The sequence below is a fragment of the Mastigoproctus giganteus genome, chromosome 3 (assembly GCF_048544385.1).
Source record: "Mastigoproctus giganteus isolate SK-2022 chromosome 3, ASM4854438v1, whole genome shotgun sequence".
Taxonomy (NCBI): domain Eukaryota; kingdom Metazoa; phylum Arthropoda; class Arachnida; order Uropygi; family Thelyphonidae; genus Mastigoproctus; species Mastigoproctus giganteus.
Genome location: NC_143577.1, coordinates 98,628,693 through 98,641,295, shown reverse-complemented (window position 1 = coordinate 98,641,295; position 12,603 = coordinate 98,628,693). Strand labels below are relative to the sequence as shown.

General features: G+C 37.2%; 1 protein-coding gene and 1 long non-coding RNA gene across 2 annotated transcripts in view; both read right to left on the bottom strand.

Annotated features, from left to right (window-relative positions):
* The window catches only part of LOC150088179 (solute carrier family 35 member E2B-like), a 90,559-nt gene extending 87,625 nt beyond the window's left edge, over window positions 1–2,934 (bottom strand). The window contains exon 1 of the mRNA XM_090370059.1: window positions 2,805–2,934. Within this exon, the coding sequence (XP_090226185.1) occupies window positions 2,805–2,829 (25 nt within the window). The 5' untranslated portion in view covers window positions 2,830–2,934. The remainder of the gene's footprint in view (window positions 1–2,804) is intronic.
* A 117-nt stretch (window positions 2,935–3,051) lies between these two features.
* LOC150088178 (uncharacterized) overlaps window positions 3,052–12,603 on the bottom strand; it is a 30,627-nt gene continuing 21,075 nt past the window's right edge. Inside the window, exon 3 of the long non-coding RNA XR_016546783.1 lies at window positions 3,052–3,163. This is a non-coding gene — a long non-coding RNA (uncharacterized LOC150088178). The remainder of the gene's footprint in view (window positions 3,164–12,603) is intronic.

The following is a 12,603-nucleotide window of genomic DNA, read 5'->3' as shown; positions in this document are numbered from 1 at the left end:
CCCCAATTCACAAAGGGGGATCGAAGGGTGACACGAGTAATTACAGACCAGTTAGTTTAACTTCTGTTCCGGGTAAAATAATGGAGTCACTGGTTAAAGATGCATTGCAGGATCATCTAGACAAGACTGCAGCAATAATTCAGACACAGCATGGGTTTGTTAAGCGAAAGTCTTGTCTGACAAATTTGATAGGATATTATGATGTGGTTACAAAGGAACTGGATGCAAAAAATAATTTTGATATCATATATTTGGATTTCAGGAAAGCTTTTGACACTGTTGCGCATGGAAGACTACTGTACAAATTGGAGCGGAATGGTATTAAGGGTAAGTTGCTACAATGGATAAAAGGACGGTTAAGTGGGAGGAGACAGAGGGTGGTAATCAATGGGTGCTGCTCTTCTTGGACTAATGTTATTAGTGGAGTCCCACAGGGTTTGGTGTTAGGTCCACTGTTGTTTTGTATATTTATCAATGATATTGATGAAGGTATATCAGGCTTAATGTCGAAGTTTGCAGATGATACAAAGGTTGGCAGGGTTGTTAATGACAGTAATGGCAGTGTGCTACTGCAACAGGATCTAGATAATTTGGGCAGATGGGCTAAGAAATGGCAACTGAAGTTTAACCTTGACAAATGCAAAGTACTACATATGGGTAGAAGTAACCCCAGAGAAACGTACCAACTGTGTGGTACTACACTTAAGGTGGTAGAAAATGAAAAAGACCTGGGAGTAATTGTGCAGGCAGATATGAAGTTTTCTGAGCAATGCACACAGGCTGCCAGGGCAGGTCATGGGGTTTTGTCAATGATATATAGGAATTTTGCTAGCAGGGAAAAGGAGTTGATTTTCCCTCTGTATAAGGCAATGGTCAGGCCACACCTTGAGTACTGATTACAGGTCTGGAGGCCTCATTTTAGGAAGGATATAGATTTACTTGAACGTGTACAGAGAAGGGCAACAAGATTGGTGAGGGGAATGAAGGGATCCTCTTACCAAGAGAGGCTTAAGTTCTGCAAATTGCAGTGGCTGGAGACTAGGCACCTGCGCGGTGATCTGATTGAGGTATATAAGGCCTTGAATGGGTTGAGCACGCTGAATTCTGATGGGATCCTTCCACTTGTTCAGATTACGAATCTAAGAGGGCATAAATTCAAATTAAGAAAAGACAGATGTAGAATAGATGTGCGGAAATTTGCCTTTAGGCAGTGGGTGGTTAATTGCTGGAACAAACTTCCATCTGTCGTTGTGGAAGTTGATAGGTTGAATAAATTTAAGGAGGAACTGGACAGGCATTTGGAGGGGAATGGTATGATTTTTTTTTTTTTTTGGCTGATGCTGCATAAGCTCATACATTTGCTTTCTTGCATCACATGCCACTAGTACTACTACATTTTCCACCAACATCAATTGGATGCACTTCCTTAGATTTTGTGTGTTTCTTAACTAACAGCATAACCCCTCCTCCCTTCCTGTCCTATCTATCCTTTCTGTACACATTGTATGCCTCAAATTCCAATTCTGCACTGCTTATGTCTGTGTGACACTACGTCTCTGATATCCCAACAATATCTGCCTTTGATGTCTTGACTATCACTTCAAGCTCATCAAATTTATTAACTATACGTAACAAAATTGTTTTTTTTTTCTTTTTAGGTAACCTCAGTAATAACACTAAAATAAGAGGAATGGTGACACTTAACACAAGACAGATATTAATGCATCAGAAAGTAGACTGTGGAAATTTAAAAATTTTAAAGGGTTGCCAAAAAGGAAACTGAAAAGGTACAGGAATTCAAGAGGCGAGATGAAGTCCAATGTGAGATATGATACAGAGAGAGGGGAAATTGAAATTCTTTGTTTATTAAACCAGTGAAATGTTCATTCAGCTCTGGGGATTTTAAAGTAACATTTTAAAACAGAAACCAAAGGAAAAAACTTTTAAAATTTATTCTACTTATACCAAAAGCTGCTTTCTTATTAATAAAAATTTTAATATAATGTAAAAATTTTCATACTATTTTAAAGTGAGATATGGGAACTTGCATTCAGAAGTAGGGAAACAAATAGTCTATGTTCAGTTTACACAGGAATGGTGCCATGACTGTCTTTCAATCTTATTAATTCTTTCACCTGAAGCACTGAAACACTAAGCATCTACTGCACACAGGTAGGGTACACACACAATTCTTATTTTTCAATGTCAATGTGTAAACTATTGCTGGCCACGTCTCTTTACTTTGTCATTAAGCTTTAACTATTGAAGTGAATAATGTGAATGAAAATACACTGATAAATACTGTATTTCCCCATGTATAAGACACACCTTTATTCGAAAAATTTGGGGTCTAAAAACTGGGTGCGTCTTATACAGTGGTTGTAGATTTTTTACTTGCATTTCCCGCTTTTTCGAGCTTGTTGTCTTTGCGCTCATTGTTTCACACTTGTTACCGGTATATTAGGTTACGTTTTGCCACGTTCTGCCCAGAAATGGCTCCGAAAAGATTTTTGTACAATGCTGAATTCAAGTTATGAGGAGTTGTATGAATTTTATGATGAATAAAACCTGAGTTCAATAACTTTATGTAATATATTTTTTTTTCAAATTTCGGGCCCCAAAATTAAGGTGCATCTTATACATGGGAGCATCTTATACATGGGGAAATACGGTAATACATTTTTTTTTTTCTCAAATACTGTTTTGGTATAATGTTAACACAAAAATAATAAAATTTCTACTAGAGACATGTCATATTCATTAGTCCTAATTTAAAATATAAATACAATGAAAAATTTTCATACCTAGAGCTGTGGGGTCTCCATTCATATATGATAATATATATTTGTTCAGAAATAATGTTGTGAAACTAAACAAATACCATAATATAAAGAACACAATCACTCTGGCTGCAAAGATTCCTCTAGGGTTTTCAGCAAGTTGACAAACATTTTTATTTCCATTAATCTGATTAAATTTAACAGTATCTGGAAAAAGCTCAAAACTTTCACTTTTAATTTTAGTTTTTACTTTAACATGATTATCTGGATATTCAACAAGTAAGTTTTCCTTTCTGTCTGCCAGCAATCTCATATCATTATCCTGATAGGACTCTACATGATGTGAGAAACTGTTGTCAGTCATGACCGATATTCAGCAGTATCTGTAAACACAAAAGAATTAATAAAAATTATGGATATTACTTAATTAAATATTTAAGCATTATTTGTAATGAAAACAAGGGATTGATTTAAAATTTATCATAATGAGTTATTTAAAGAATTTCAGTCACTTGTGAACAGAAAAATTTAAAGTATCTTGAAAGTAAGCATTATAGCTTATACAAAAAAATTAATAAATAAAAAAAAAAAAAAAACTTTCTTCAGTAAGGGGGGAGGGAGGGGAAGGGGGGAAGAAAGACTCCCATTGTTTCTCATTAAGATATCTCATGCAATAAATGGCATATGAAAAGTTTTAAAGTTTCACATTGCAAGTTACAGACAGCCCATAATAGGGGGAAAAATGTTCAAGCATTATTTCAAATTTCCACTTCCTATTTAACGTTTTCTTGATAACAGGTGTCCTCATGGAAAAATGGTTTGCATTTTAATGTACATCTGTGAAAAGGAATTAGCATGATTTGAGATCTGTGTGTTTTTTCAAACACACAGATCTCAAAGTCACGGCAAAGATGGCTTGCCAGTATATTGGTTGGTGGTTGTTTAGGACTTTTATGATGCATCAGCATCTATGGCTAAAGTGTGCCAAGTCATGATATAATAAAAACAGTTATATAGGATAAAACTGTTAAAGAACTTTAAATAAAATTAGACAAGTTAATAAATAGGTTGTAAAAAACCTGAACGTATAGCTGATATATCATCACTGTCAGAATATCTGACAGTGAATGCATAAGACTCAGTCTGATGAATGAAAACAGCCAGCATTTATATGCCTTCAGCAAATACTCTGGCTCTTGCCCTATATCTATAGTACATTATTATGTTTCTTTCCTAATACAGCAAAACTAAATCAGCATAAAAATAAATATATATCACTATAATAATAGCACATGCAACACAGTATCTGAAAACAGAAATTAAGACAGTAACTAAAATAGTACTAATGCAGGTAGCCCTTCGTTTACGATGGTTTGTTTTCAGTGATTCATAATAATGACGGTTTTGAAACCAAAAGGTCAAAAATATTGAAAAAAACTATAAAAAAATTTCAAAAATATGCAACTATAAATACCAGATATGATGCAAAGAAACAGCACAGTCAATCAGAGATGATGGCTATCCCCATCTACCTTCTAAGCCAATCAGGGATGAGGTGGCTGGAGATGAGACAGAAACAGTTTACTTGTTGGGACACTATTCTACAGTGTTAATTTGTTAGTTTTAATTAAAAATTTTTGATTAAATTAATAAAATAAGAACCACCATGTCTAGTAAGAGAAGTGCAGTAAAGCCAAGTGAACATGAAATTGTCGCTAAAAAGTCATGTAGATCAATCACACTGGGAAACAAGATGGAGGTAATCTGCAGAATGGAAGATAGTCAAACATGTCCTAATGTGTATGTAGAAGTATGAAATTGCCTCCATTGACTGTGAGTACAATAATGAAAAATGCAGATGAAATAAAACAGTCAATGCAACATGCTGCAACTGTAAGTGCAATGCAAGTGAGTTATATTAAAGGAGGCAGCAAAAGAAGTAAGCAAACCCTTGGTCATAATTATGAGAGCTTCCTTGGACTCACGGAAAGTCCCCATGGACTGGAGGTGTGCAAATGTATCACCAATTCACAAAGGGGGTTCACAAAAGATGAAACCGATAAGAAGCATTGCAGGATCATCTAGACAAGACTGCAGTAATAATTAAGACACAGCATGGATTTCTTAAAGGGAGGTCTTGTCTGACCAACTTGACTGGATACTATGATGTCACAAAGGAACTGAACGCCAAAAATAATTTTGATATCATATACTTGGATTTCAGGAAAGCCTTTGATATTGTTGCACATGGAAGACTGCTGTACAAATTGGACAGGTATGGCATTAAGGGTAAGTTGCTACAATGGATAAAGGGATGGTTGAGTGGGAGACGATGGAGAATGGAAATCAACGGACACTGCTCTTCGTGGACAAATGTTATTAGTAGAGTTCCCCAGGGTTCAGTGTTGGGCCCATTGTTGTTTTGTATATTTATCAATGACATTGATGAAGGTATATCAGGTTTAATGTCCAAGTTTGCAGATAATACAAAGGTCGGCAGGGTTGTTAATGACAGTATGCTACTCCCACTGGATCTAGATAAGTTGAGCAAATGGTCTGAAAAGTGGCAACTGAAATTTAACATTGATAAATGCAAAGTACTGCATATGGGTAGCAATAACCAAAGAGAAATGTACCATCTGTGTGCTACTGCACTCAGGGAAGTGGAAAAGACCTGGGGGTAATTGTGCAGTCAAATATGAAGTTCGCTGAGCAGTGGAGAGGGGCTGCCAGGGCAGGTCATGGAGTCTTGTCAATGATATATAGGAATTTTGCTAGCAGGGACAGGGAGGTGAGTATCCCGTTATACAAGGCAATGGTCAGGCCACACCTAGAGTACTGTGTACAGGTCTGGAGGCCTCATTTTTAGGAAGGATATAGAGTTGCTAGAATGAGTACAAAGAAGGGTAACAAGATTGGTGAGGGGAACAAAGGGGTGCTCTTACCAAGAAAGGCTTAAGTTCTGCAAACCTCCATGGACTCTGCGGCACCTGAAGAGTAGGCACCTGCGAGGTGATCTGAATGGGTTGAGCAAGCTGAATGCTGATGGAATTCTTCCTCAGATTAGGAACGTGAGGGGGCACAGATTCAAATTGAGGAAAGACAATTATAGAATAGATGTGTGGAAATTTGCCTTTAGCCAGTGGGTAGTTGATTGGTGGAACAGACTTCTATCTTTTGTTGTGGAAGTTTGATAGCCTAAATAAATTTAAGGCTGAGCTGGACAGGCAATTTGGCACAAATAGAGAGGTGAAATGGCAAAATGTGAAATAGAGGAGTTATCTGCTTAAGCTTGCTTTCTTGCATCACATGCCAATGCTAATAGCAGAAGTAAACTTTTAGAAAAAATGGAGAAATTGTCATTGTGGGTGGATGACTTAAATAAAAAAAAAAAAAAATTATTCCATTGACTCAAGCTGTTATTACTGATAAGGCAAAGTCAATTTGAAAAAAGAGAGTGGTGATGAGATATTTTTAGACAGCAAGGGATGGTTCATGCGATTTAAATCTTGAAGTAAATGCCAGATGTGTGAAATTAAGTTGCGAGGCAGCAACAAGTGCAGATACTGTGGCAGCATTTCCTGCAGAGGAGGGTAATTATCCTATTGATCTCATTTTTAATGTTGATGAGGCCATGCTTTATTGCAAGAAATTGCCATCACGAACCTTCGTTGCCCATGAAGAGCAGTCTGCACCAAGTTTCAAGTTTCAAACAAATGTCTCTGACACTTTAAAACTAAAACCAATGTTGATATACCATTCACAGACACTGCATGCTCGCAAGGGCCTAAACAAAGCCATGATACAAGTCTACTGGAAATGGAACAGGAGGGCTTAGGTGAAACAAGAAATCTTGGATTTGTACACAAACTATTTTTGCCCTACTGTGCTCCATTTTTGTTAAGAGAATGAGTTACGAGCCAAGGCTCTTCTTCTCTTGGACAATGGCCCTGCAATCTTGCTAATTTTACTGAAGTCAGAACATCTCTGGACATCAATGCTGTTTACATGCCACTAAACACCACTTCAGTTTTGCAACCAATTTACCAGGGGGTAATAGCAACCTTTAAAGCCTATAACCTTCATGGAAATGGCAAGAGTACTGGACAGGTCAGACAAAACTATCAAGGATTACTGGCACTCATTCAACATTTTGAAAGGCATTAATAGCATCAAAGCGTCAGTGAACTGTTTGAATGGAATGTGGTGCAAATTTCTCCCACAATTTATGCAAGAATTCACAGGATTAGGGCCAGTGGAGAACATTGTTGAAGATGTTAGCAGGCTGGCATAAGAGAAGGGATTGGATGAGGTTACAGCTGAAGATGTAACAGAGCTGTTGGATAGCCATGGACAATAGCTTTCCAATGAAGATTTGGAAGAATTGGCTAAAGAACTAAGCCAGCAGAAAGAGGAGGGGAAAGAAAAACAATGAAGAGCCTCCTCTAAACTTTATGAATAGAAGCGATCTTACAGCTATTCCTTTCAGCCATGGAGACCATCACTGATGAGCTCTGTGAGATTGATCATGACTGGGAGCAAAGTGCAAAAGTAAAAAGGAGCATAATTGTATCCTTTATTCTAACCATAAGCCCTTATTCTAGATTCTCAAAGAAAGAAAGAGGAAGTCAACAGTCAACACTGCATGCTTTCTTCAAAAAAGGGAAGATCCTCAACCAGGGACTTCATCAGAGAAGTAAAATATCTGCATTACACCACTGTCAAAATAAAGATCTGTGTAAGGCCTTACACTGGTGCTTACAAAAACATTCAGTCTGGGCTTCGAACATATCAAAGTAAATGTACAAAATTTTAATTTTTTTATTCAATTAAATTTACTTTGGTTATTTAATATCGTATTATATTTTATTGATTTATATTCATAAAATACTGTTTTTACACTCATAGCATTCATTTCAGAGCTTTATATATAATAATATTATATTACTTATGTCAATTTTGAGAGGGGGCCCAGAATGTAACTCATGATTTACATTATATAATTAGTTATATAATATCAGTATCACCATACCACCCACTTGAGAATAAATAACAGTAGTCTCCTCTACTAGAGGAGCACTAGTTATTTGATGTAGTGCAATACCTGGTATCTTGTTGTGAAGGCAGCCACAATATGAGATATTAATTTAAACCCATAACATATGCCTCGTGCATTTAATCTTCAAATTATATAATTAGCTTCATTTTACAGAGATTTTTTTTTTTTTTGAGACAGTTCCTTCAGGAACTGTCTCAAAAAACAAAAATCTTTGTAAAATGATCCTGTCATATGCTTTCTGGATCTTGGTACAGTCATAATCCTAAACATGGCATGTCCATGGTGGGGATGTTCAACTTGATCCAGGCATTCCGAGGGAAAATACCTGACATAGCACACAGCATTAGGTACCTGCCTAGCAATCACTGTTTTACAGCATGGGTGTACTATCAAGGAGTTGGTGCATGGAGTAGTGTGCTATACACCAGCCATACAATTCCCTCACCACTATTTGCTCCTGACTAGCAGTGGTTGTCTAACAGCATACAATAATTATTAGCATGCATTAACTTAAGATGCTAGACTCAATGCTCTCTCTCTCTCTCTCTCTCTCTCTCTCTCTCTCTCTCTCTCTCTCTCTCTCTCTCTCTCTCTCACACACACACACACACACAGGATCCCTGCTTTATGATATTAAAATCCATTCCAGAGACACCACCGTATCATGAAAATATCGTAATGAACACATGGTTTTTTGGTAATTTGTTCCAAGACCTCAGAAGGTGAAATTTTCACTATATAACTAAGCTAGAAGGTGATTTATCAGTTTACACAATGTTGTATGTACACAAATTCAATAAGGTAAATTTATGGCAAATAAGCACAACACAAAAAATCACTTCAATTAAAGGATGCAAAAACAAAACACGTAGCCAACACATTTACAAACACTGCCACTGGCTGAGAGGAAGGTTGTTGTTGTATGGTTTTTAGGAGCATTAGCAACTAAGGCCATATTGCTCCGGGATATGCGGTGGTCAATCCCTGACCTTTCCGCATCCCTTAAAGTGGCAGCAGGTATACCACTGTTTGTAACAAACACGATCGCTCACACTGCACACAACAGGTGCTCAACTTTATTAATTTTTCAGTCTTTTTGAATTTTGCTTGAAGGTATAATATTGTGTGACCTTTTCCTAATGAAGTGCAAACCTTATTAAATAAGATTTTTTTTTTAGTTTTTTAATGAAAAATTTGATAATTTAAAAATTAAGGGGATGGGAGGAAAAAACCTTGTGGCTATAAAACACAAACATGGGACTAACAGTCACTTCCATTTTCCTGTTCAAAAAACTTCTAAGGGTGCAAATTTTTAAACTTAGACAACATATATTAATATGTTTTTTTTTTGCTAAATGACATAAATATAATATGTAACTGTTAAATAACAGCCAAATCCTCTGCTGGCACCTTCACGATAGTGGGTCTCTTAGTAATCCTGGGTATTATACCCCCATGCACAAGCACACTGTGGGTGACCACCCAGGTGTAAACCAATGTAAGCAGGGGTCGAGGTGTGGCATCCACACCACATGGAGGAAGGTCACCCCTCTGTGTTAAGAGGCAATACTAGGTGGTAGATGACTCTCATCAACCAGTGCAATACCACCACTTTGCTTACTTAAAGCTTGAAGTGGTGGAACCCATGGCGAAGGTAAAGAAAGCCAACACGAGAATGACGAGAAACGTCGGATAACTCACACGGAAAATTAGTTTTCCGATACAGCACCCAAGCACTGCTTGCTCGGTAAACAGATGGTAAGTGTTATCAGTCTGGAGCAAAGTTGAGAATGATATATTGATTGACAGGTAGGCACGGCAAACGATGTGCTGACTGGTGTGTGAACACGACACACAATAACATCGGTTTAGTATCACTTTAATAGCACTAATGGTAACTTGCGCTAATGAATGCTTTCCATAATGGTGAAAAAAGGTCAAGTTACCTCCACTTGAATCACATGGTAGCTTGAACCCCTCTCGAAGTGGAGGGGGTAACCTAACCTTTTTACTTTAGAATCATGGGTGGACTAGCGCATAAATATTAATTTTTTATTACTGTACTTTTATTTTTAAAGTATATATATATATAAAAAGAATCTTTCTTTTCCTATTATTTCCTAACCTAGGTCACGAAATATAAGGAAACCTTTTCTATTATTTTCTAACCTACCATTTAAGGTCAAGTTACAAAATATAATGAAAAATAAAGAAACCTTTTCCTTTTTTCGTAACCAAACCTAAATCAACAATATAGTAAAAACACTCATGAACTCCAAAAATCTGCTTTTAATAATGAGAAAAAAAACATAATGAAGAAAATAAAAATTAACAGAACAAAACATTTATTAATTTAGTTTTCATAAAAAAATCAACATTTTATTTTCCTTACAAATTTCTTCCATCTTTAAAAGATTCATCGCTACTATTACCTGTTTACCATTCATTACTCATAAGTACACATTATAATGCCAACAAATGACTACACAGTAGCTTATCGTCTGTCACACCCACCACCAATCATTTTATTGTTTGCCATGCCCACCTGTCAATCAATATATCCTTCTCGATTTCGGCTCCAGACCAATAACACCTACCGTCTGTTTACCGAGCGAGCAGCACTAGAGTCTGGTGTCGAGAAATTAATTTTCCGCGTAAGTTATCCGAACCCACTTCTCAAGAGAAGTGGGTTCCACCACTTCACTATACAATGTTTAGTCTCCAGAGCTAAGTTCCGGTCAACCCTTCCCCATCTCTTCCATCATGCAGTATGACTGATGAGGTTATGATGGACATCGTGGCAAGATCCAATCTTCCTTACATTTCGAGGGTACAGCTCTAAAACGGTGTTCGCAGACCAGTCGCTAGTTAGTACACCAGACCGAACCTATTGGTAACTCTTTAGGAGGCTTCCAGGTCAGCTAGTGTATAATCTTGCTACCTCTACTCTGCCAGATAGTGACTGGAGGAAGTCCAAGTAGTGTGTATGCGGGGAGCATTGCCCAGGCCATGTTATGTCAAGGATCTGAATATATTCTTACCATGTGTAAGCCATATTAAAAAATTTCATTACTTCATACAGCATGTCCCCCCCACTTTTTCTTACTATTGAATACATCATGAATTGTCAAACTAATAAAGTAAGCTTATCTGCAAAAAGATCTAAACATCCCAAACACTTCCTAGTTCATTTCACAAATATACGTGGTCTCAATTCTAATCTCAATGATATCCATTTCCACTTGCAGTCTGCCAAATCCCATGTACTTTTTCTGACAGAATCTCAGCTATTGGTTGATTCAACTATTGCTCATCTCAGTTGCCCAAATTATTTGCTATATGATTCCTTTTGCCTCAAAGGTGGTATTGTGCATGTGTCCAGACCGTTCTGATATTCCCTGTCAGAGATTTGGTAATTTGGAATCTCCTCTTTTTGATCTTCTCTGGCGCTCTACTTCATCGAGTCAAATTCATCTGTTGTCTCCACCGTTCTTCCAACTCCACTAAAAAAAAAAAATTATTTTCTTTTTTGCTGATGCTACATAAGCTTACTTTCTTGCATCATATACGTCTACTAATGCTAATCACTTGGAGCTCTTCGACTTCCTATCTTTGCAGATAGACTTTCTCCAGTCCAACTTTCCTAAGAGTGAAGTAATTTTCCTTGGCAATTTTAATGTTCATAACTCCAGTTGGCTTCTGTTTTCTAGTCACACTGACCCAGCTGGTTTAGATGTTGAGTCTTTTGCTAATACTAATGGCCTTGCACAGATTGTTCATTTACCTACAAGAATACCAGACAATCCTAACCATACAGCTAACACGCTTGATCTTTTTCTCACACATACCTTCTAAGTACATGGTCAAAGTAAGTGGTCCTTTAGGCACCTCAGATCACAACTTGGTAATTGTTTCTTCTCCAATAAAGAGACAATCACCAAGTCGATTGTCTCTTTACCTCATGGCTATTCCCAACCTCGTGTTGTTTGGCCTTATAAGAATGCAAAATGGGATGACCTGCAAAATTTCTTTTCTTCTTTTTCTTGGTCAGACTACTGAAAACTGATTGATGTCAACGTTTGCTCAGATCGTATCAGTGAAATTATTCTTGTAGGAATGGAATCCTTTATCCCACACTACACTTTAAAATCTCGTCCTTTATCTAAACCATGGTTTTCCAATAAATGTGCTAAGGGCATTCGGGAGAAGAATATCATAATTGGCTTGTTTGCAATTGTTCAATTTCATTTTCTGCCTACACCAAAGCTCGCAACAATTGTAAAGCAGTTATTAATCAGTCCAAACTAGATTTTGAACAGGCTAAGAGTAGAAAACTTGCTTCTTGCCCTAATGGTAGCCAAGCATTCTGGTCTCTTGCCAAAGCTATTGGCTGCAACTTTTGCCCATCTCTGCTCCCACCTCTGTCAAGACCAGATGTTTCTGTTGTCACTTCAGCCAAGGATAAAGCTGACCTGCTAGCATCCCATTTTTCTTCCAACTCGTGTATTAATGATCTTGGTAAAACACCTCCCACCATTTCTAACACACTACATGCAATGCCTCCTGTGGTCTTTCGTCAAAAGGATTTTGATGAATCTTAATGCTAAGAAAGCTCCACATCCTGATGGTATTTCTCCACTTGTTCTCAAAACCTTCTCCTGAACTTATTCCTGTTCTTCGCTGCCTTTTTTCACTTTCTTATTCCAAAGGTGTTTTTCCTTCTTCTTGGAAATTTGCTCATATCCCAGTCAGATCCTAAAAAGG